At 44.6% G+C, this 26,134-nt stretch overlaps 1 protein-coding gene across 1 annotated transcript; it reads left to right on the top strand.

Annotated features, from left to right (window-relative positions):
• The first annotated feature begins 4,319 nt into the window (after positions 1-4,319).
• On the top strand, positions 4,320-17,575 carry LOC120913134 (three prime repair exonuclease 2-like). The gene is made up of 2 exons (XM_040322857.1): positions 4,320-4,435; positions 16,730-17,575. The coding sequence occupies exon 2, from the start codon at positions 16,739-16,741 to the stop codon at positions 17,399-17,401; it is 663 nt and encodes a 220-aa protein (XP_040178791.1). The 5' UTR covers positions 4,320-4,435; positions 16,730-16,738; the 3' UTR covers positions 17,402-17,575.
• Positions 17,576-26,134: the final 8,559 nt, after the last annotated feature.

Genomic DNA, 26,134 nt, shown 5'->3' with positions numbered 1-26,134 from the left:
TCCCCGAACAATCCTCCTGTGACAGTGTGCCTTTGTTGGAACGGTCATTTGACCACTTTTACCCTTCAAGTCTGTAGACAACTTTTCACCTCAGGTTGAAGCCATTGATCAGCAATGTACATACTAAACTCTCCCTTTTCTAAGAAAAGGAAACCACTGTAACTTGCAATAAACAGAACAGAAACTGATTGCATCTCAGATGATAAGAGGTTTCCTACTGCTTGTGTGTGCCATCCAGAGGGCGTGATCGTGAAGCTGTGCTCCTTCCTATAAAGCTGCTCCAGCATGTTCGCGGAAAGTTCACAGCTACTGAACCGTCATATCAAAAGCATTGTTATCAGGTCCTTGGGGTCTAGGGTGGGTTTCTTTAAGATAGGTCGGATTATGCCCTCTTTCAACTGCGAGGGCACTATGCCTTCCTTGAATGATTGGTTGATAAGCTGCGTGATAGGAGGTGCCAAGATGTCAGCGCATTCCTTCAGCAGTTTAGTGGGGATGATATCATTTGGCGCTGTGCCGTTACGCAAAGTACCAATGATATTCTTTGTGGCATGGATAGAGATGGGTTCCAGCGTAAACTTACCTAATTGTGGTGAATTACTGCAGGTATTGTATGGATAATTATGGGGGGGGGTTGGGGGGGGGGGGGTTTTGCTGAATGCTTTCCCCGGATTCCCTCGATTTTATTAATGAAGTTTTTCAGGGAGAGGTGCATGCTGGGCAGTTTTTAGGCACAGTAATGCTCAGAGACTCCTGGGAAATTAGTGTCATCATTTCCCTGGAGGCAATGGGGTCTTAGGACACCAAGTTGAACCACCTAGGACCAGGAACTAGGCAGTTTACGAAATCTGCCTAGTAACAGCCAGATAGAAGTAAGTAAAATGTTTTTATTTTTTTACATTTTTTAGAGGCAAGCTGTTAATAGAAAGTTCATTTTTAGGGTGGAACTCCGCTTTAAGAAGGAGGAAGAGTCTACAGGAGCCTGTGCAATGCACCTATGGTCTACTGCACCTATGGTCTACTGCAGTGGCGGCTGGTGCTCAACATTTTTGGGGGGGCGCAAAGGAAAAAAAAATTGCAGTCTCACTGTGCCGAAACGCAGCCACTGTTACATGCCATCAAATGCAGCCACTGTGCCATCAATTCGCACCACTGTGCCATGCCATTAAACGCAGTCACTGTGCCATGCCATTGTCACCACTGTGCCATGCCATTAAACGCAGCCACTGTGCCATCCATTGTCACCACTGTGCCATGCCATTAAAACGCAGTCACTGTGCCATCCATTGTCACCACTGTGCCATGCCATTAAACGCAGCCACTGTGCCATACATTGTCACCACTGTGCCATGCCATTAAACGCAGCCACTGTGCCATCCATTGTCACCACTGTGCCATCCATTGTCACCACTGTGCCATCCATTGTCACCACTGTGCCATGCCATTAAACGCAGCCACTGTGCCATACATTGTCACCACTGTGCCATGCCATTAAACGCAGCCACTGTGCCATACATTGTCACCACTGTGCCATGCCATTAAACGCAGCCACTGTGCCATCCATTGTCACCACTGTGCCATGCCATTAAACGCAGCCACTGTGCCATCCATTGTCACCACTGTGCCATCCATTGTCACCACTGTGCCATCCATTGTCACCACTGTGCCATGCCATTAAACGCAGCCACTGTGCCATACATTGTCACCACTGTGCCATGCCATTAAAACGCAGTCACTGTGCCATCCATTGTCACCACTGTGCCATACATTGTCACCACTGTGCCATGCCATTAAACGCAGCCACTGTGCCATACATTGTCACCACTGTGCCATGCCATTAAACGCAGCCCCTGTGCCATACATTGTCACCACTGTGCCATGCCATTAAACGCAGCCACTGTGCCATCAATTGTCACCACTGCCATCCATTGTCACCACTGTGCCATGCCATTAAACGCAGCCCCTGTGCCATACATTGTCACCACTGTGCCATGCCATTAAACGCAGCCACTGTGCCATCCATTGTCACCACTGTGCCATCCATTGTCACCACTGTGCCATGCCATTAAACGCAGCCACTGTGCCATCCATTGTCACCACTGTGCCATGCCATTAAACGCAGCCACTGTGCCATCCATTGTCACCACTGTGCCATGCCATTAAACACAGCCACTGTGCCCTTTAATGGTCCCCACTGTGCCCTGTAAATTGCGTCCCCCCCCCGCCCGGCACTTACCTTTACTGGAGTCAGGCATCCACGTCCCACGATGTCTTCTCCCGCCCTCGATGACTGACAGGCGTCTCAGCCAATCAGGTTACAGGTAGCCAGAACCGGCCAACGTGATTGGCTGAGACGCCTGTCATCTTATTCAAGGGGCGTACAGTCTGTGCGCTCCGAGAATAAGCTTCCGGGACCCGAGGGCTGTATTGGGAAAGCCTATCAGAGCCGTTGGCTTTGATAGACATTTCCCTACAGCCAACCAGCTGGCGTTATTTAGATGGCCGGACATTGAGCGCCGACCATCTGAATAACAGCTGCAGCGGCGAAAATAACATAGATTCGTGCAATGCATGAATCTATGTTATTTCACTCACTGGTCTACTGCTTGCAACCCATGAGTCACCTCCTGGGTTCAGACACACTGTCTTTGTTGGCTGTGATTTGCTATTTTTTGGAATAAAATCGTTGAAATGTTCCTGTGGTGTGCAACCGTTTATTTCTTCCTATTGATCATCGGTGGCGAGCCGTGGCTTACACCCAGCACATTCGCACTGTAGTGACTGCTCGCCTGGAGCGGCGTCTTTCTTGTTTGAATCTTATGGCAATGTTTGACCATTCTTCTAGAAGCGCATTTGTGAGGTCAGGCAAGGATGTGGAGGAGAAGACCTGGCTTGCAGTTTCTGCTCTAATTCATCCCAAAGATGTTCTGTCAGGTTATGATCAGAACTCTGTGCTGGGCAGTCAAGTTCCTCCACCCCAAACTTACTCATCCATGTCTTTATGAACTTTGCTTTGTGCACTGGTGCGCAGTCATGTTGGAACAGGAAGGGGTCATCCCCAAACTGTTCCCACAAAGTTGGGAGCATGAAATTGTCCGAAACATCTTGGTACGCTGACGCTTTAAGGCCCCGTACACACGACCAAACATGTATGCTGAAACTGGTCTGCGGGCCAGTTTCAGCATACATGTTTGGTCGTGTGTAGGCGCGAGCGGGCCGAATTCCAGCAAACATTTGCCCGCCGGGTCTTTTCCCAGCAGACAAATATTCCTGGACGTGTTTTAAAACTGTCCGCTGGAATCCTGCCCGCTCGGACATGTACGGTCGTCAGTACAGACCTACCGTACATGTCCGAGCGCCCGCCGTCCCTCGCATGCGTCGAATGACTTCGACGCATGCGTGGAAGCCTTTAAATGGCAGGCCCGCCCACGTCGCCGCGTCATCGTCGCGGACACGCCCCGCGTAGTGTTTACGTGCGGACTTCTGTACGATGGTTAGTACAACCATCGTACAGAAGCCCTCTGGCAGGCATGTACGGTGAAAACGGTCCGACGGACCGCTTTCATCGTACATGTTTGCTCGTGTGTACCGGGCCTAAGAGTTCCCTTCACTGGAACTAATGCACACGATCGGAATTTCCGATGGAAAAAGTAAGACAGACTTTTTCAATCGGAAATTCCGACCGTGTGTATGCCCACCTGAGTTTTTCCATCGGATATTCTGATGAATTCCATGTGAGTTTAGCTAGAGAACATCTCTTTTACTCCGATGGAATTCCGTCGGAATTCCGATGTGAGTTTGGTTTGACAAAGGTCCGATTGTGTGTACGGGACTTTAGGGGCCATGCACAACCCCTGAAAAACAACCCCCGTTCCACCAAATGATTTGGACCAAAAAAGTATCATGCACAGTACTCAGTTGTTTTTTGACTGAAACATTTAATGGTCATGAACTTTTATGCTGGGTGGTTCTCAACACTGAACCCAAAGCTTTGCTATCCATCGTTCATAATGACCACCAATCACTGTGGCACGATGGTACACTTGAGCTCACAGAAATGTGTCCCTACCACAAAACAACTTGGTTGCTCTTGCTCCCCGAACAATCCTCCTGTGACAGTGTGCCTTTGTTGGAACGGTCATTTGACCACTTTTACCCTTCAAGTCTGTAGACAACTTTTCACCTCAGGTTGAAGCCATTGATCAGCAATGTACATACTAAACTCTCCCTTTTCTAAGAAAAGGAAACCACTGTAACTTGCAATAAACAGAACAGAAACTGATTGCATCTCAGATGATAAGAGGTTTCCTACTGCTTGTGCGTGCCATCCAGAGGGCGTGATCGTGAAGCTGTGCTCCTTCCTATAAAGCTGCTCCAGCATGTTCGCGGAAAGTTCACAGCTACTGAACCGTCATATCAAAAGCATTGTTATCAGGTGAGTACAGCATGTTTGTGAAGATATATGTATGTGTGTGTGGTATTGTGTGTGGTCATTATATATATATATATATATATATATATATATATATATATATTATATATATATAATGTATAGTACAGACCAAAAGTTTGGACACACCTTCTCATTCAAAGAGTTTTCTTTATTCTCATGACTATGAAAATTGTAGATTCACACTGAAGGCATCAAAACTATGAATGAACACATGTGGAATTATACAGAACAAAAAAGTGTGAAACAACTGAAAATATATTTCATATTCTAGGTTCTTCAAAGTAGCCACCTTTTGCTTTGATTACTGCTTGGCACACTCTTGGCATTCTCTTGATGAGCTTAAAGAGGTAGTCACCTGGCGCAGCACCCCATCACTCTCCTTCTTGGTCAAATAGCCCTTACACAGCCCGGAGGTGTGTTTGGGGTCATTGTCCTGTTGAAAAAATAAATGATGGTCCAACTAAACGCAAACCGGATGGAATAGCATGCCGCTGCAAGATGCTGTGGTAGCCATGCTGGTTCAGTATGCCTTCAATTTTGATTAAATCAAAAACCAGCAAAGCACCCCCACACCATCACACCTCCTCCGCCATGCTTCACGGTGGGAACCAGGCATGTAGAGTCCATCCGTTCACCTTTTCTGCGTCGCACAAAGACACGGGGGTTGGAACCAAAGATCTCAAGTTTGGACTCATCAGACCAAAGCACAGATTTCCACTGGTCTAATGTCCATCCCTTGTGTTCTTTACCCCAGACAAGTCTCTTCTGCTTGTTGCCTTTCTTTAGCAGTGGTTTCCTAGCAGATATTCTACCATGAAGGCCTGATTCACACAGTCTCCTCTTACCAGTTCTAGAGATGTGTCTGCTGCAAAAGGTGGAAGAACCTAGAATATGAAATATATTTTCAGTTGTGTCACACTTATTTGTTATGTATAATTCCACATGTGTTCATTCATAGTATTGATGCCTTCAGTGTGAATCTACAATTTTCATAGTCATGAAAATAAAGAAAACTCTTTGAATGAGAAGGTGTGTCCAAACTTGTGGTCTGTACTGTGTGTGTGTGTAATATATATATATATATATATATACACAGTGCTGGGACAAGGTCATTTGGTGCCCAGGGCGAAGATGGCAAACTGCGCCCCCCCCCCCCCCAATTATCGTTACCGTTTATCATCACCATTGTCACTGATACTAAGCATTTGCAAGAGTACTTGCAAATGCTACAATATCTAGAACCAACACTTTCTATGCGATTTGAGCTCATACAAAATTAATGGGCTCAAATCGCACTGTAAAGATCCACATGTTATTTGAACAGGAATGTGGTGCGATTCTTGTCTGAATCACGTGCTGTTTCTCACACCGCTCCTGTGTGAACCTAGGCTTGTCATAATGACTTCAGCCTGGGTTCACACAGGAGTGGTGCAGGGAAACCACATGTGATTCACACAGGAATCGCACCACATTCCTGTAGTTCTTTAAAGTGCGATTTGAGCCCATTAATTTTGTATGGGCTCAAATCGCACCGCAAAGGTATTGGCAACTGGTATCAGCGAGTTCTTGAGCACAAGTATTGTTGGTACAAAACAGGTATTGGTGCAACCCTAGTGTGTACCCAGCTTTAGACAATGTGTCAGGTTGTTTAATGGAATCAAAGACAAAGCTCCTGGGCAAACAAATCTGCATAGGTGAGAATAAAGATAACAGGGAAAACATTTGTCACTGTTAGTACTCATGAACAAGAACACTATACTGTAGGTATAGCATACACTATACAATCTGATTGTACAATCTCTTTTAGATTTATGAAAACTTTGTAATATATGGACAACCTAAACAATTAATTTAAAGCGGGGGTTCACCCTTAGAGGGCACTTTTTCCCCTTAGCTTCCTGCTCGTTTTGTCTAGGGGAATCGGCTATTTGTTTTAAAATATGTGCAGTACTTACCCGTTTACGAGATGCATCTTCTCCGTCGCTTCCGGGTATGGGCTTCGGGAATGGGCGTTCCTTCTTGATTGACAGGCTTCCGAGAGGCTTCCGACGGTCGCATCCATCGCGTCACGATTTTCCGAAAGAAGCCGAACGTCGGTGCGCAGGCGCAGTATAGAGCCGCACCGACGTTCGGCTTCTTTCTGCTACGAGTGACGCGATGGATGCGACCGTCGGAAGCCTCTCGGAAGACTGTCAATCAAGAAGGAACGCCCGCTCCCGAAGCCCATACCCGGAAGCGACGGAAGAAGATGCATCTCGAAAACGGGTAAGTACGGCTCATATTTTAATACAAATAGCCGATTCCCCTAGACCGAACGAGCAGGAATCTAAGGGGAGAAAAAAAAAATTTAATAAATGGGTGAACTCCCGCTTTAAGTAGTATCCAATCAGGCAGGCCTTTGTACTACATAGTGTTGGTGGTAGATCCAAAAGATATTGTACAATCAGATTGTATAACGTATGGTAAGCTGGAGGCTGGCCATAGATCGTTTTTATTTTCATGTGATCGAAAAAAAATAATGAATCCCTCCAATTCACACAACTAAGGTGGATGAGGGAATCTCTTCCGCTGAGACATCGATGTCGGTGCTGCAAATCTAAGGGAACATTCCTGCTGGTTGGAGAGAAGTTAATCATTAAATTGATGTCTCTTTAAAGCGGGGGTTCACCCTTAGAGGGCACTTTTTCCCTTAGATTCCTGCTCGTTTTTACTAGGGGAATCGGCTATTTATTTTAAAATATGATCCGTACTTACCCGTTTACGAGATGCATCCTCTCCGTCGCTTCCGGGTATGGGCTTCGGGAATGGGCGTTCCTTCTTGATTGACAGGCTTCCGAGAGGCTTCCGACGGTCGCATCCATCGCGTCACGATTTTCCGAAAGAAGCCGAATGTCGGTGCGCAGGCGCAGTATAGAGCCGCACCGACGTTCGGCTTCTTTCGGCTACGAGTGACGCGATGGATGCGACCGTCGGAAGCCTCTCGGAAGGCTGTCAATCAAGAAGGAACGCCCGCTCCCGAAGACCCATACCCGGAAGCGACGGAAGAAGATGCAGCTCGAAAACGGGTAAGTACTGCTCATATTTTAATATAAATAGCCGATTCCCCTAGACCGAACGAGCAGGAAGCTAAGGGGAGAAAATTTTTTTTTTTACAAATGGGTGAACTCCCGCTTTAACAAGAATGACTACAGAAGGATTGAAACTTGTCCGGTCCTTGCTGGAGCCGTTACATTTCCATCCATCTATGGGCAGGTTTAGTAGCTCCTGTTTTCTTATGCCTGGGGGGCTCACTAAGCCTCCATGTACACGAGTTCCTTAGGGCCCATTCACATGTGGTGCAGACATGTGTGTCCTCTCTTATCAGCACAGGGATGTACGGGCATTGTGTGCCATCTCTGTGCCAGCGTCCCATTCACGTCTATTGGGACCCGCACCTGCATGTCATATTAGGATACAGAGGCTGAGTCCATGCAGCCCCATGTCCCAGTAGATATAAATGGGGTGCTGGCACGGGGATGCACACAACACCTATGTACCCCCCCCTGCTGATAAATGACAGCCCTGCATGGGAGATGCATGTGTGCACCCCTTAAGAATGGGCCCTTACTAAAAATAGAATCTGAAATAACAGTTGTCTCCACAGCAATTAGCAGTGATATGAAGCCTAAAAGTCAGTTACTGTTACCTGAGTAGAGACAGGTTCAGCAGCACAGGCAGGAGAGTCCATCACTCAGTTTGGCTGTGCATGTAGAGAGGAGGGGGTCCAAGAGAAGGGCACAGGAGACAAGGGGGGGTCACTATACAGAGCAGGATATGCAATTAGCGGACCTCCAGCTGTTGCAAAACTACAAGTTCCATCATGCCTCTGCCTCTGGGTGTCATGCTTGTGGCTGTCAGTCTTGCTAGGCCTCATGGGACTTGTAGTTCTGCAACAGCTGGAGGTCCGCTAATTGCATATCCCTGGTCTACAGCAAGGAGAGATAACACGAGGCTGGGGGGTGGGGGGGTGGGCCCTGTGGAGATCTCCCACAGACATCGGGACAGTGTGAAAGTGAAAGCAGGAGAGAAATGACTGGAGAGGGGGGAGAAGCCAATGTCCAGGAGAGGGAAAGTTGTAAAGTTGTACACTGAATCAGGACAGGGCTGATACCTTCCAAAACTCACGTGCCCTGCCTGCTCTACTACTGTTGCCGAAAGACTAGTACAGTGTGCTGTGCACTGTGCAGGCAGGGGGGCGGGTGCAGTGCTACGATCTACGTGCAGGGACAAAGCCGCTCTCTGCCTGTGTTACATTCTGCAGCATTATCTGTAATGGGAAGTGCTGTACCCGGCAAACTGCGCCCCCTTCTCACACTAAATCATCCCGCCCTGGGCAGCTGCCCCTCCCGCCCACCCCTAGTACCGGCCCTGTATATATATATATATACACACACCGTGTTTCCCCGAAAATAAGACATACCCATAAAATAAGCCCGTAGCAGGATTTCTTAGCATTTTTTCCACAAATACCGCTTTCTTTTGGTGGTATTCGATCACCTCTGCGGTTTTAATTTTTTTCGCTAGAAACAAAAATAAAGCGTAAATTTTGAAAAGAAATTCAATATTTTTAACTTTTTGCTATAATAAATATCTCCAAAAAATATATAAAAAAAAACATATTTTTTCCTCAGTTAAGGCCAATACGCATTCTTCTACATATTTTTGGTAACCAAAATCACAATAAGCGTTTATTGATTGGTTTGCACAAAATTTATAGCGTCTACCAAATAGGGGATCGTTTTATAGCATTTTTATTATACTTTTTTTTTTCTAGTAATGGCGGCGATCAGCGATTTTATATCGGTACTGCGACATTATGGCGGACACATCGGACACTTTTGACACTATTTTGGGACCATTGTCATTTTTACAGCGAACAGTGCTATAAAAATGCACTGATTATTGTAAAAATTACACTGGCAGTGAAGGGGTTAACCAGGAGGGGGCGCTTTAGGGGTTAAGTGTGTCCTAACTCCAGTCAGTTCATAATGGGGATCGCAGACAACCCCATCAATGCTGGGGATTATTACATAACCTAGCAACACTGCTGGGGATTATTGTTGCGGAAACTGCCGCAAATGCTGTGGGTTATTATTGCATATTAAATTATCGAATTAAACCTAATTTAATTCGTATTGTTCTAAGCATTTTATTATTTTGAAATTACACAGACTCTTCCTTCACACCCTGGCGGCGGCAGGGGGGGGGGGGGGCAGTTTTCCATCTTAGCCCTGGGCACCGGATGACCTTGTCCCGACACTGTCCTTTATAATTGTAACAATAATATTTAATTCATTCTAGTTCTTCTTGTTCAGCTGCGTTTTTCCTGTTTTTTTTTTGGGGGGGGTGATCAGAGAGAGGAGGGGGGGGTGACACAGTGAGAGGAGGGGGGGGGTGACACAGAGAGAGGAGGGGGGGGGTGACACAGAGAGAGGAGGGTGGGGGGGACACAAAGAGAGGAGGGGGGTGACACAGAGAGAGGAGGGGGGGTGACACAAAGAGAGGAGGGGGGTGAGACAGAGAGAGGAGGGGGGTGACACAGCGCGTTTTTCCTGTTTTCACTGTACATGTTTTGCAATGCAATTGTTTGTTCTCATTTTACGTTTTTGGAATTTCTATATTACTAACAATAGTTCCTATTATTTACAAGAGGATGAGGTGACAGCTCTGTAAAAATCATAAATATTGGCAAGAGAAGATAATATACAGTGGGGACAAATTCACTCAGCGCTGTTAGAGCCGGTTCACACTTCCGCGGCACGACTTCGGGGGCGACTCGGCAAGGCGTCCTGAAGACGACTTCAGAGGCGACCTGCAAAACTACTTCTGTATAGAAGTCAATGCAGGTCGCCCCTATTAGAACGGTTCCATTGCATTGAATGGGACGCGACTCGTCAGGTGGCTAAGCCGAATGAGCCGAACGACGAGTCGCCCCCAGTGTGAACCAGCTCTTACCCTTTTCAAAAAAAATTAAATAAAAGTAAAAAATAAATAGTAAAATGTCTTTAAAATAAAAATAAATAAGTAAACAGTCTTCATACCAAGGCTTCTTTAGTACCGTGTTTCCCCGAAAATAAGCCCGGGTCTTATATTAATTTTGGTAACAAAAGACACAGTAGGGCTTATTTTCGGGGTAGGTCTTACCATGTAATGTGCTGTCTTCTCTCCCCCGCTCTCTCCCTGCCTGACAGGAATCCCCAGTGTAAACCGAGTTCAAATGCTTGTAAAATCCTATAATCCACTCTATTACAGTATTATATAATGTACAATGTGTGTGTTTCTGTAATATAATTGTGCCAAATACCTTCGTTATAGCGCTTCTGTGACCCGCCAGAGCTCTCGTCCCCACAATTATATTACAGAAACACACACATTGTACATTATATACTACTGAAATAGAGTGGATTATAGGATGTTAAATTTTTTTTAAACTAGGGCTTATTTTCGGGGTAGGGATTATATTGTAGCCCTACTGGAAAATAACGCTAGGTCTTATTTTCGGGGTAGGTCTTATTTTCGGGGAAACACGGTATTAGGACTTAAGACAGATCCACAACTTTGCTGACCGGAACGCTTGCTCATGGCTGGAGACTCTATTAGCCGGATTCAGAAAGCACTTACGCCGACGTATCTTCTGATAGGCCGCGTAAGTGCACTGATGCGCCTGATTCTTGAAATAAGATACGCATGAATTTTGGCTCCATCCGACCGACGTAAGTCTCCTACGCCGTCGTATCTTGGGCGCATATTTACGCTGGCTGCAAGGGGCGCTTCCATTGATTTACGCGTCGAATATGCAAATGACCGAGATACACCGATTCACGAACGTACTTGCGCCCGTCGCAGTAGTATACACCGTTTACGTAAGGCGTACGTCTGGCGTAAAGTTATTCCACCTATAGGAGACGCATCCCATGCAAAGGTATGGACGACGGAACAGCCGTCGGATTTCACGTCGTTTACGTAAGTCGTACGTGAATGGGGCTGGGCGTAGGTTACGTTCACGTCGTAGGCATTGAGCCGTCGTATCTTAGGGAGTATATGCAACGTGATTCTGCGCATGCGCCCTTCGTTCGGCCCTTCATTTACATGGGGTCACGGTTAATTTAAATGTATCGCGCCCACTACCTTCCTACTTTGAATTAGGCGGGCTTACGCCGGCCAATTTACGTTACGCTGGCGCAACGTAGGGAGCGAGTGCTTTGTGAATACTACTCTTGCCTCTCAGGCCCCGTACACACGACCGAACATGTCCGCTGAAACTGGTCCGCGGACCAGTTTCTGCGGACATGTCCGACCGTGTGTACGGCCTAGCGGACAGGTTTCCAGCGGACAAAAGTTTCTTAGCATGCTTAGAAACTTGTCTGCTGGAAACCTGTCCGTCGGACATGTCCGATGGTTTGTACGACCGATCGGACATGTCTGCTGGTTATGACGTATAACCAGCGGCCCGAAATCCCACGCATGTGTCGAATTGATTTGACGCATGCGTGGAAGCATTGAACTTCCGTGTTAGAGAACGTCGGTGTCTTCTACGTCACCGCGTTCTCTGTCCGCGGGGATTTTGGTCTGATGGTGTGTACACACATCAGACCAAAAGCTCCCAGCAGACATGTCCGATGAAAACGGTCCGCGGACCGTTTTCATCGGACATGTCTCCTCGTGTGTACAAGGCCTCAGAGTTACGTCGGCGTAGTGCATATGAGATGCGCTACGCCCGCACAAAGATGCGCCGAGCTACATGAATCTGGCTGTCTGTGTATATTTAAAAAAAGTTTGCATAGATGTTAATCCATTTAAACTGCAGGTAAATTAAATACTTGGAGAACAGGTTAGGTGACCCTATAATATCCAGCACCTCATCCCTGATAAATAAATGGTAACAACAGGAGGATGATTAGGATTATGACGGTGCCAAAAACAAAAAGGATACAGTAGTATATAAAAAAATATATAATTTAATTACATGGAACAAATACAGGGTTCAATAAAAACATTAGCAGAGCATAATATACTGGTATATCATGTTACTAATTACTGGTGTCCATATATTGGATGGTGGTCAATAAAAGATGTCATCTCCCGACATGTTTCGCCAACTTTGGCTTCCTCAGGTGTGTTTTTTGGACCACCAGTTTCCATATAGCTCTAATAATGGTAAAATCATATACATATTAATAATCAGTTATAACACACAAACCAAACAAAAAGAGGAAACAAAAAGGAAACCATATACGATTATTGGTAATTGCTCTTTTTGTTTGGTTTGTGTGTTCTGATTATTAAAATGTAATAAAATTATATATTTTTTATATACTACTGTATCCCTTTTTGTTTTTGGCACCGTCATAATCCCAATCATCCTCCTGTTGTTATCATGCAGGTAAATTAGTTCTGGGCCATTGGGGCACAATCAAATGTTCTCAGGCTATATTCTCTGCAATTTGAATGTGTGAATGCAGAAAATACACCATTATGGCCACTAGATGGCCACCAGATGGCACTAAGGATAGTCAGTGCCATCTAGTGGCCATAATGCAGTATTTTCTGCATTTACTCATTCGAATGACAGGGACTATTTTGCCAAATCCACACAGAATGAATTTACATGCAGCTTTGATGGACAAACAAATATGGGGGTTTTGTTTTATAAATACACCCCTCAGGTTTTTTTAACTGTAATCCTACCTCCAACCTCCCTTTCAGTCTTAAGCCTCGTAAACACTAATAGCTAGATTCAGGATGGCGAGCGCATAGTTGCGGCGGCGTAGCGCATGGCATTTACACTACGCCGCCGTAAGTTAGCGAGGCAAGTACATGATTCACAAAGTACTTGCCTGCTAAGTTACGGCGGCGTAGGGTAAATCGGGCGGGCGTAAGGGCGGCTAATTCAAATTCGGCTGAGGGGGCGTGTTTTATGTTAATGGAGCTTGACCTGACGCGATTGACGTATTTTACGAACGGCGCATGCGCCGTCCGCCTACATATCCCAGTGTGCATTGCGGCAAAGTACGCCGCGTGGTCCTATTGATTTCGACATGGACGTAAAACCCTATTCACGGACGACTTACGCAAACGACGTAAAATTTTCAAATTTCGACGCGGGAACGGCGGCCATACTTAACATTACTATTCCAGCTATTTGATGGAATAACTTTAGGCCTGATAATGCGTTACGTAAACGGCGTATCTGTACTGCTTCGGCCGGGCGCACGTTCGTGAATAGGCGTATCTAGTGATTTACATATGCTACGCCGACCGCAATGGAAGCGCCACCTAGCGGTCAGCCTAAAAATTACACTTTAGGATACGACAGTGTAAGACACTTACGCCGCTCGTATCTGAGCCTAATTTAGGCGTATCTGGTTACCAGAATACGCTTAAATTAGCGCCGACGCAAATTCAGACTTAGGCTGGCGTATCTACTGATACGCCAGCCTAAGTCTCTCTGAATCTAGCTATATCAATATAACTAAACTATTATTCAATTTTATGAGATGATGACTGGTATACTGCTTGTAAGCTTAAAAACAAACATTTTTGGGGGGTGGGGATTATTTACTTTTTAAATACTTTAAACGATAGTGGGCCAGATTCACAGAAGTGACACGACGGCGTTTCTCTAAAACGCCGTCGTATCTCTCAGAGTATCTATGCGACTGATTCATAGAATCAGTTACGCATAGATAGCCCTTAGATCCGACAGGTGTAATTGTCTTACACCGTCGGATCTTAGGATGCAGTACCTCGGCCGCCACTGGGTGGAGTTTGCCTCGTATTCCAGCGTCGGGTATGCAAATGAGGTTTTACGGCGATCCACGATGGTTTTTCGCATTCGTTACGTCGTTGCTAGTCTAGTTTCCCGTCGCAAAGTTAGTCGTCGTTTTACCTGCCCTAACTTTACACAGCCCATGTTAAAGTATGGCCGTCGTTCCCGCGTCGAATTTAAAAATAAAATTTTCTTGCGTAAGACGTCCGGGAATACGAAATGACGCTACGCACGTCGCCGTTCGAAAAAATGACGTCACTTCGCGCAAATCACGGCGGGAATTTCAAAACAGAGCATGCGCAGTAGGTCCGGCGCGGGAGCGCGCCTTATTTAAATGGCACACGCCCCTTTGAAGGCCGCCGGCGTAAGTTTTCACGCAAGTGCTTGGTGAATCAGGCACTTGCGATGAAAACTTGCAGCGGTGTAATGTATATATACGATACGTTACGCCGCCGCGATTCTACGTGAATCTGGCCCCGTATGCCATTAGATGTTTGCACATGGTAAAAAAATCCTTAGAACTTTGGCAGTTACAAAGGTTTTCACAAAAGTGCAAGGGGGTTACGCCTATAGAGTCGAAGGATGCTAACATTTAAAGCAACCATGTCAACATACAAAGGAAATCAAGATGAAAGTTCCTTGCTTTCAACAGTTTCTGGACTGTTGGGTATCAGAGTACCACGCCACGGGCTGAGGTTCCTTTCTCCATCCTCTATGTCACTGCTGAGTCCTGTAATGACCTAGAAGTTGGAGAAAGGAATCACGGCACGTGGTAGGGGACACAAGTATCTAATACTCCAGGAAATATTGAAGGACAACGAGATTGGTGGAGGTAGCAGAGCTGGAATAAAGGAGAGGGGGGACCGCCAAAAAGAGGAGTATAAGAGCTTCACTTTTGCATTTGACCCTTTGTTGAAAGGCTTCCAACACCCTTTGTCTTGTTTTGTTTTTTTGTAAACTGAGCAGATCAATTTAAAATAAAAGTGCTAAAAGCAACAAATTTACTGTATATCCATAATGTACTTATGCAGAAACACAGTTGACATGCAGGCTGCCATTATTGATGGATCCTTTTATCTGTGGATTAGAGTTGGGTCGAAACCCCCCCCCCCCCCCCCCCGGTTTGGTTTGCCCCAGAACTCTCAAACATCGCAAAAGTTCAGACCCGAAACTCCGAACCCCATTGAAGTCTGTGGGACCCGAACCTGAAAAATCAAAAGTGCCCATTTTGAAGGCTCATATCCAAGTTATTGACCTTAAAAATGGTATGGGTGCCTGAATACTGCCCTGGGGCATATGTATCATGCAAAAAGATTTTAAAGGAGCAGTGATTTTAATAATGCTTAAAATTAAACAATAACAATTAATTTAAATATAGTGCCTGTTGGAGGTGTCCCCTTAGTCTGCCTGTAAAGTGGTGCATCTGTACTGTGTATACTGTAGAACCCTCTGCAGCAAAACTGACACATATGAATGGAAAAAAAAAACATTTTTGTGCACTCGGAACAAGATTCGAGATTTTTGGGATAAATTCTGGTGTCTCTTTGGCAGACTTTGGAGGGAAGCAACACATTTTTGCACCAGAGTGAGCAAGCCTTAGGTGAAGAAGGTGAATTATAGTACACTCAGGCCAAGATTAACAATTTTTTTTTAGATTAAGTCAATGACCTCATCATCATCATCCCCTCCTTTCTCGTTATCACTGGACACAGATTGGCAATACGCTGTGGCTGGGGGCAACATGACCGGCAATTTATTGTTTACCAGTGTTCTCCCCTCATTGTAGGCTCATGTTACTCCCTTCCTCTACCCCAGAAATATCATCAGAAAAAAGTAATGGCTGTGCATCCTCAAGAAGCAAGTGGCTAATGCTGTGTTCAATTAACTCAGCTGACTCCTCCATGCATGATGCTGAGGCTATGGCAGGAGTAGCTGTGGACAAGGAGGCAGAATAATCTGCTCTGGCAGCTGCGGTGGACTGCATACTAGTCTCAGCTTGGGTGATGGAGGATGAGGATGGTTTAGCAAGTCAGTTCACCACCTCCTCTAAATGCTGTGGGTCTCCCCGCAGGCATGTAGTCCCAAGGGAGGGGGCGAGCACACTGACTAACCCCCAGCCAGAACGGCTCGGATGATGGGGGCAAGCTTACTGAGGAGGAACAGGAAGTGAGAAATTCAGACAAAGAAAAACAACATTTAGAAGGGAAATCGAAGGAAAAGGTAAGTGAACCAACAATGCACTAGCTTAAAGGAACCAATTTAGAAAATAAAAAACAAACCTTTACAACCCCTTTTAAAGGATCATGTGGTTGCATAAAGTAATGCCCTAACAGTAAGGGACACTTGATTTATTTATTTTTTCTGACTGCACAACAGCTTTAAATATTCTTACATTAATCAGTTAATGCATTTTAATGTATACCTATGTACTTCCAATTTTATTAATCTTGTAAAAAATCTTTCTCTAGGACACAGTGATGGGCAGCTTGGTGAAAACCTTTATTTTCCTAGACCTGGAAGCTACTGGTCTAAATGGGACCCGTCCCAAAATCACAGAGCTTTGCCTGGTGGCTGTCCACGCATCTTCACTGAAGAATCCAACAACCAATGACTCAGGGGAGATCCAGCTACCTCGAGTGTTGGACAAGCTTTGCCTTTGCGTAGATCCAGGAAAGCCCTTCACTCCAATAGCCTCTGAAATCACTGGTCTGGACAATGAGCTACTGAGATCTTGTGAGAAGAAAACATTTGATGAAAGCCTCATCAACACCGTCATCCAATTTATAAACCGTCAGGCTCAGCCAGTTTGTCTGGTGGCCCACAATGGCTTTAACTACGACTTTCCCCTACTGAAGACTGAGCTTCATCAACAAGATCATGACCTCCCCAGCTCCATCTTGTGTGTGGATTCACTTCAAGCCTTCCGAAATCTGAATAGTGAAGAGAGACCGAGGACAAAAAGAAGCAAAGGGCAGTTTACCCTTAAGGGAATTCATGAACAGTTCTTCGGCAAAGAGCCTAACATTTCCCATAGTGCAGAAGAGGATGTGTTGACCCTCATTCTTATCATTCTCAAAGCAGACCGTCTTCTAGACGTAGCCAATTACAAGCATTGGGGAGAAATAAATAAAATGTACTAATGCCATACCTTGTATATAGGACCATGAATTTTACATGGTCGCCAAGTTATTCCATGCATATTTTACCTTTTTCAATAGCGGCATCTGTGCTTAACCACCTCAGCCCCGGAAGAATTTACCCCCTTCCTATCCATAGGACTTTTTGCGATTTGGCACTGCGTCGTTTTAACTGACAATTGCGCAGTCATGCGATGTGGCTCCCAAACAAAATCTATGTCCATCATTTTTTCCCACATATAGAGCTTTCTTTTGGTGGTATTTGATCACCCCTGCGGTTTTTATTTTTTGCGCTATAAACAAAAATAGAGCGACAATTTTGAAAAAAAACAGCAATATTTTTTACTTTTTGCTATAATAAATATCCCCAAAAAAGGTATAAAAAAATGTTTTCCCTCAGTTTATGCCGATACGTATTCTTCTACATATGTTTAGTAAAAAATCGCAATAAATGTATATTGATTGGTTTGCGCAAAAGTTATAGCGTCTACAAAACAGGGAATCATTTTATGGCATTTTTATTATTATTATTTTTTACTAGTACTGGCAGCGGTCTGCGATTTTTATCGTGTCTGCGACATTATGGCGGACACGTTGGACACTTTTGACGCTATTTTGGGACCATTGTCATTTATACAGCGATCAGTGCTATAAAAATACTGTGTAAATGACACTGACAGGGAAGGGGTTGACCACTAGGGGGCGAGGAAGGGGTTAAGTGTGTCCTAGGGAGTAATTCTAACTGTGGGGGGGGCTACCAGTGACACGACAGTAATCACTGCTAAATGCCTTGTTTACATAGGCATTTCCCCCGTTCTGCAGCTCCGTGACACGATCGGTGGACACCGGCGGACATCGAGTCCGCGGGCACGGTCACAGATCTTGCGACAGGGGCCACACGGCGGCAAATTCAAAGCAACGTATCTGTACGTTGCTTTGCGCAGCCGTGACATTCTGCCGACGTGTATCCACTGGCAGCGGTCGGCAAGCGGTTAAAGTTGACCTATTTTTGAAAAGCGAAAACCTGATTGAAAAATGAATTGTGGCCAAGCTGTGCCCTGGTAATATACATTTTGCCTTGAACTTCCTCTGAGAAATGCCGATCCTGATGTGTGACTGTGTCTGGGTACTTCTGCTCCTGTAGTCCCAAAGTTGCATGCAAATCTTTAGTGCGAGATCATCTCAGGATCTTCCCATACCATTAAAACAGCAGACTTCAGTTCATCAGTGCTGATATGAAGAAGCAAAAAACGCTACCTCTACCAAGATAGCTCCCATCGTTAAATGTGTTATTAAATTACTGTTTAGACAACGGTTTGCAATTATGCCTCGTACACACGACCGGGATTCCCGATGGAAAAAGATCTGTCTGAAATCCCGGGGGGGGGAAACCGAGAACCTGCTCGGTAACTTTTCCCCCGTACATACGAGAGGTTTTCCCGTCGGGAAATAAAAAATAAAAATATATAAAAAATGTTTTTTATTTTTTTATACAAAATAAATAAAAAAAAGGGGATTGCCATCCGGGCCCCTTACAGGTGTACTGCCTGTACCCCCCTGATGGCGGCCCTGACTCCATCTAAGTGTTCAGAAATTGGAGGCAGGAGAGACATACTTAGGGCCCTTTCACACGGTGCGGATCAGTAATGATCCGCCTCCGTGTGTCCGTAAGCTCAGCGGGGATCGCTCCGTATATCCCCGCTGAGCCGTCGGATGACAGGGCGGTCTCCGCACACTGTGCAGGGACTGCCCTGTCTTTTCTCCGCTCTCCCCTATGGGGGGATCGGATGAACACGGACCGTGTGTCCGTGTTCATCCGATCCGATCCGCAGACGGAAGAAAAAATAGGACATTCTTCCGTCTGCAAAATCGGATCTTTGCGGAGGCGGGTGATTACGGGTGTCAGAGGATGTTCATCCGCTGACACCCGCAATCACATAGAGACCAATGTATGTCCCTTTTTCATCCGCAAACAGATGGATGAAAAAGCGGACATACGGTCCGCACGTCTGAAAGGGGCCTTATGCCTAGTACACACGATAGGATTTATCCGCGGATACGGTCCTCCGGACCGTTTCCGCGGATAAATCCTCTGAGGATTTTGATCCGATGGAGTGTACACACCATCGGATCAAAATCCGCGCCGAATTACCATCGCGATGACGTGTCGCGCCGTCGCCACGATGATCATCACGGCGACGTGCGCGACGCTGTCATATAAGGAATTCCACGCATGCGTCGAATCATTACGACGCATGCGAAGGATGGGTTCGGCCGGATCGATCCGGTGAGTCTGTACAGACCACCGGATCGATCCGCTGGAGCCGATTCCAGCGGATAGATTTCTTAGCATGCTAAGAAATTTTTATCCGCTGGAAATCGGTCGGCCCGAAATATATCCGCGGATAAATATCCGCTGGATCGTACACACAATTTCAGCAGATTGATCCTCTCGTGTGTACGGGGCCTAAGAAGGATGGGAGCAAATATTTTAAGGCTTATGCTAGCCTTCTGATATAATGATAATTTTAATAATAGCCTACAGAAATCGCGTATGCCAAACAATCATTTCAATCAACAAACAAATGCTTCAAATCTGTCCAAATTGATGATGATTTGTGATGCTGGGGATCATACCAATGAAAAGCTCTATCCCCAATTACTCTGTAATACACAGTAGTCCAGCCTTTCTCCATCTTTTAACCCCAAAGGAATCCTTAAAATAATTTTCAGGACCCAGGGACCCCCTGCTAAAAATGTATTTATTAGTGATCAATGGAAAAAAGGCACCTCACATTGGTGGCCACAATGCCACCCTTACAAGATTTGTATTGTCATGCCACCGGCTTTGCCAAGCGGTGTTTCACCCAAAACCATGCAGATAGGAAGTGAATCAGTTGCAGTTCAAGGAACCCCCCCCCCCCCCCCCATCAACCTCTGGAGGAACCCTGGTTGAGAATAGCTTCAGTAGTGGCTAGAAGAAGGGAGCCATAGAGTAACCCTCTAAACTTCTTTAGACGTCATCACAGAATATTAAACATCTTTGCCATTGACCCTATACAAAACCAGCAGAAGAGAACAGGAAGTAGCAATAGACTTTATACAAGAATTACCTAATGTACATTTCTATTGATGGGCAGTTCTGGGAAAGAACCACAATGGCTCCTATGCTAATTTCTTTAAACTAGAAAGTTGTGCAATGACCATTAAACATAACAAGGAGAATTTTTGAATCAATGAATGATTTCTGTGTGAAATTTTGTTCTCTATTTGTATATTATTTTGCATTTATTGTCTGATCAATTTTTGTTCTTGTTTATTGTTCGTTGTTTCAGTAGTGCTTGACAAAAAAACTCCTGAAGAAGCCAAATCGAATAGCGAAACATGTAGAGAAATTTGTCTGTATGCATATCTAAAACCATATTTTACTGTATGATGAATTTTATAATCTATTTTCAATTATGTATAAATACAATTTATTTTTGATATTCTTTGTGTTGTTCATGCACCTGAAAAGTCCCATTTCAAATTTCTTCATATTTTTCTATCAAACATAACAGTTTGTAATGACATTTTGTAATGAAAAATAAAAATATCTAAAGTAGTTTTTACACAATTTATAAGGTTTAAAAACAACAAAGGTTCATCCAATTCAACCTATGTGTGTGTATGTGAGTGTGTGATTTTTATTCTCTAACAATTCCCATAGCCCTATATATTCTGCTTCCTGAGGAAGACATCTAAAAGTCTTTTAACCACGTAACCCCTGGACCATATTGCTGGTCAAAGACCAGAGCACTTTTTGCAATTCGGCACTGTGTAGCTTTAACAGACAATTGTGCGGTCGTGCGACGTGGTTCCCAAACAAAATTGGCGTCCTTTTTTCCCCACAAATAGAGCTTTCTTTTGGGCGGTATTTGATCACCTCTGCGGTTTTTAGTTTTTGCGCTATAAACAAAAATAAAGCGACAATTTTGAAAAAAATTAATATTTTTTACTTTTTGCTGTAATAAATATCCCCCAAAAATATATAAAATATATAAAAAAAAATTTTTTTTTCCTCAGTTTAGGCCGATACGTATTCTTCTACCTGTTTTTCGTCAAAAAATATCGCAATAAGCGTTTATTGATTGGTTTGCGCAAAAGTTATAGCGTTTACAAAATAGGGGATAGTTTTATGGCATTTTTATTAATATTTTTGTTTTACTAGTAATGGCGGCGATCAGCGATTTTTTTTCGGTACTGCGACATTATGGCGGACACTTAAGACACTTTTGACAAATTTTTGGGACCATTGGCATTTTTATAGCGATCAGTGCTATAAAAATGCATTGGATTACTATAAAAATGCCACTGGCAGGGAAGGGGTTAACACTAGGGGGTGAGGAAGGGGTTAAGTATGTTCCCTGGGTGTGTTCTAACTGTAGGGGGGAGGGTGGACTCACTAGGGGAAATGACTGATCGCTGTTCATACATTGTATGAACAGACGGTCAGGCATTTCTCCCCTGACAGGACCGGGAGCTGTGTGTTTACACACACAGCTCCCGGTCCCCGCTCTGTAACGAGCAATAGCGGGTGCCCAATGGTGATCGCGACCGCCGGGCACGCGCGCAGGAGTCAGGAGCGAGCGGCCACTTCCCCTGCCGACGTAGAGCTACGGGCTCCCGCGCAGGAGAGCCAACCTGCCGCCGTAGAACTGCGGCGGCTGGTCGGCAACCAGTTAAAGTTGTTGACACTCTGCTAGTAGAACTTCCTGGGGGAGGGAGCTCTATACTTTTACTGCTGTAACAGCAAAGAACCCTTTTCACAAACTAATGCCACGTACACAAGATCGGAATTTCTGACAACAAATGTTCGATGTGAGCTTTTGGTTGGACATTCCGACCGTGTGTAGGCTCCATCGGACATTTGCTGTCGGAATTTCCGACAACAAATGTTTGAGAGCTGGTTCTCAATTTTTCCGACAACAAAAGTTCTTGTCGGAAATTCCGATCGTCTGTATGAAATTCCAACGCACAAAAATCCTACGCATGCTCGGAATCATTGAACTTCATTTTTCTTGACTCGTCACGCGTTTCTTGACGTTCGGAATTTCCGACAACATTTGTGTGACCGTGTGTATGCAAGACAAGTTTGAGCCAACATTCCATCAGAAAAAAAAACACGGTTTTGATGTCGGAATGTCCGATCGTGTTTACGCGGCATAGGGTTGAACCTCCTTTCTTCTATCCTCAAGTTGTCGGCACATGTCATCTTCTGGTACCTTAAGACCCATAGATGGGTCCAAATTTGTCTAGTTCCACAGGGACCGGCCAAATTTCAATCCTTCAGTGGCCATTCTGAATCTAGAGAATTTAATCTAATGATGAGCCTCTTTACGAACCAGCTTCTTGGAAATATTTATTTTGATCGACACTACAATCAGCTGCAGCGCTGATCAGTGTATTCTGGCAGTGGAGGGGTCCCCACAGTCAGATTATAACCTAGCTTGGAAGAAAGGGGGAATCCATTCAGTTTTTTTTTTTTTGATCAGCCCTCTGGCTGATCAAATAAATCTGATCCATGTATGGCCAGCCTTAGAGTAAACAGTTTATTACAGCTACTGAAATCACCTTGTGCATTGTAATGATATCCCCTCTTAAGCACTTCCTCTCCAGAGTGGATAAATATTAAATGGAGAGCGTGTCCCTTCTACTTTGTACTGTTTAAAAGCCTGTGTTTTCTCATTTATTTGCTATTTAAGACTAGATTTGGGCCACATAGGTTTTAATTTAGTTCTTTTTAAGTTTGTTACCCAATGGAATACAATGACTTGTTTAATACATCTTTAACCCTCCTCTTATGTTTGCTTTATGTTACTGTCCATGATGTTAACGGGTCGGTTTTGACCCGTGTCTTAAATCAGCCATAAAATACCCTCTGAACAATTATTTATCATCCAATTTGTTTCTTACCTCTTGGTTACCTTGTTAGGCTTCTTTATCCTTGAAAAGATTGGTTTTAATATTTTTGGTGTGACCCCTTAGACCTTTCTTTTGATAGCATACCTCTCATTTTCAAATTTAAAAAATGGTAAAATAAATCTCAGCAACTCTGAAATGTATTGGTCCTATGTTTCTTTACTTTATTTAGAGAAGCAGACAAGCAGGCAAAGAGACAGGCCCCTCCCTAAATACAGCTCACAGGGTTGAGAGGTGATTGGCAGTCAGTGTTACTAAGCAGAGAGAGTGTTTATGATTTCAGTTTTGGCACTTATTAGTGTCCTATAATCCTATATTATAACTGGGTCAGAATTGACCCTAACACCATAAACGTCTTAATTTTCACCACAGTATTTTATAATTTAGTGAAAAGGATTATTTTTCTATTACATTGTTTAAATAGAGGTTCCTGACAGTAAAAAAGTAAACAAATCTTGATGCAATAAACAAATTTATGTGATACTTATAGACATTCAAAACCTGAAAACGGGTCGGTTCTGACCCTAACACAAGAGGAGGGTTAAAACACTCGATTGCCTTGCGTGCTCTTTGTTGCAAACATTTGGTCCCAATGAGTGTCATGTAGTAAAGATCACAAATTATTGAAGTCATTTTTTTTTTAATGTAGGAGTTCTTGTCTTACAAACATGCTTTTCTTTCCTGTAACTTATGGCAATTGTGATTACACCATGATCACTATTACCCAAGTTGTCTCTGTGCACATCTGTAATAAGTTCTTTGAAATTAATAGATCCAACAGAGCATTTTTCCTTGTTGGGGCTTCCACCATCTGTTTCTGTTTCAATTATTTTTATTACATTTTTATATAGACAAAAAACATTACATATCATTCAAAAACGTATATACAAATTAGGGTTGTCCCAATACCGATACTAGTATCGGTATCGGGGCCGATACCAAGCATCTCCCTGAGTACTTGTACTCAGGGAAAATGCTCCGATACTTCACCCGATACCTGACTGTCCCAGTATACTCCTCCAGTTCCCCCATCCGTGCTGCTGCTGTCCCCCTTCGTTCTGCTCTCCCCCTCCATGCTCCGTGTCCCCCCCCCATGCCGCTGCTGTCCTCCTCTGTTCAGCTCTCCCCCTCCGTGCCGCTGCTGTCCTCCTCCGTTCTGCTCTCCCCCTCCATGCTCCGTGTCCCCGCGCCCCCCCATGCCGCTGCAGTCCTCCTCTGTTCTGCTCTCCCCTCCATGCCGCTGCTGTCCTCCTCCGTTCTGCTCTCCCCCTCCATGCTCCGTGTCCCCGTCCCCCCCATGCTGCTGCTGTCCTCCTCTGTTCAGCTCTCCCCCTCCGTGCCGCTGCTGTCCTCCTCCGTTCTGCTCTCCCCCTCCATGCTCCGTGTCCCCGCCCCCCCATGCCGCTGCAGTCCTCCTCTGTTCTGCTCTCCCCTCCATGCCGCTGCTGTCCTCCTCCGTTCTGCTCTCCCCCTCCATGCTCCGTGTCCCCGTCCCCCCCATGCCGCTGCTGTCCTCCTCTGTTCTGCTCTCCCCCTCCATGCTCCGTGTCCCCGCTCCGTGCTTGGTGTCACCCATCTTCCATGTCCCCCTCTGTGCTCAGTGTCACCCTCCATGTCCTCCTCCGCCCCCTCTGTCAGGATGGAGAGCGGCGGTAGGAGCCGCTAAACACGGCTCCTACCTTTTCTGAATGAACAGAGTCAGTGATCACTGACTCTGTTCATTCATATAACTGAAACATCGTAACCTGTGTTTATGATGCTTCAGTTTATGAATGGAGAGGAGCCTCTGTCTCCTGTCCATTAATTTTCAGTGCAGCTGAGAAAGTGACAGGGGAATCTGTGTCCTTAGTCCCTTTCTCTGTCTCCAAGGGGAGATGTCAGAGGTCTGTAAAGACCCCTGATATCTTACCATAGCCCCCCAACAGGGCTAAGAAAAAAAAATTGCAACAAATAATAAAAATAACAAAAATAATTAATTGTAAAAAATACAAATTAAAATAAAAAACACACTAAGAAAGTATTGTAAAAAACAACAAAAAATAGTGAAAATTTCAAATTGTAAAATAAAAATAAAAAACTGACACATGACATTAAAAAAAAAAAAAGTATCGGTAATCGGTATCGGCGAGTACTTGAAAAAAAGTATCGGTACCTGTACTCGGTCTTAAAAAAGTGGTATCGGGACAACCCTAATACAAATCATTCAAAAACATGAGAATGGATCGCTCCTACAATATATCTGCTTCATAAAAAATGTCTGCAGTAAGGTTAAGAAATTAGATACCTTTGTTGAGTGTGCAGTTCCATGTACCCTATGAATATCAGTATAATTAAAATTGCCCATAATAATAATAATAATAGCAATTTCACCATTCTTCCCATCTATTTCAGTCAGTGAAAGAAGCTGAGACTCTTCCTCATCCTTTATGTTAACCACTTAAAACCCGGACCATTATGCAGGTAAAGGACCCGGCCAGTTTTTGCGATTCGGTACTGCGTTGCTTTAACTGACAATTGCACGGTCGTGTGACGTGGCTCCCAAACAAAATTGGTGTCCTTTTTTTCCCACAAATAGAGATTTCTTTTGATGGTATTTGATCACCTCTGCGGTTTTTATTTTTTGCGCTATAAACAAAAAAAGAGCGTCAATTTTGAAAAAAATGCAATATTTTTTACTTTTTGCTATAATAAATATCCCCCAAAAATATACATAAAAAATATTTTTTTCCTCAATTTAAGCCGATACGTATTCTTCTACATATTTTTGGTAAAAAA

Source organism: Rana temporaria, chromosome 9, assembly GCF_905171775.1.
Source record: "Rana temporaria chromosome 9, aRanTem1.1, whole genome shotgun sequence".
NCBI classification, from domain to species: Eukaryota; Metazoa; Chordata; class Amphibia; order Anura; family Ranidae; genus Rana; species Rana temporaria.
This window is presented reverse-complemented; position numbering and strand designations above follow the sequence as displayed.

What these genes read in the sequence shown, in the direction of transcription:
- LOC120913134 (XM_040322857.1), top strand. Translation starts at nt 16,739, where the DNA reads ATGGGCAGCTTGGTGAAAACCTTTATTTTCCTAGACCTGGAAGCTACT.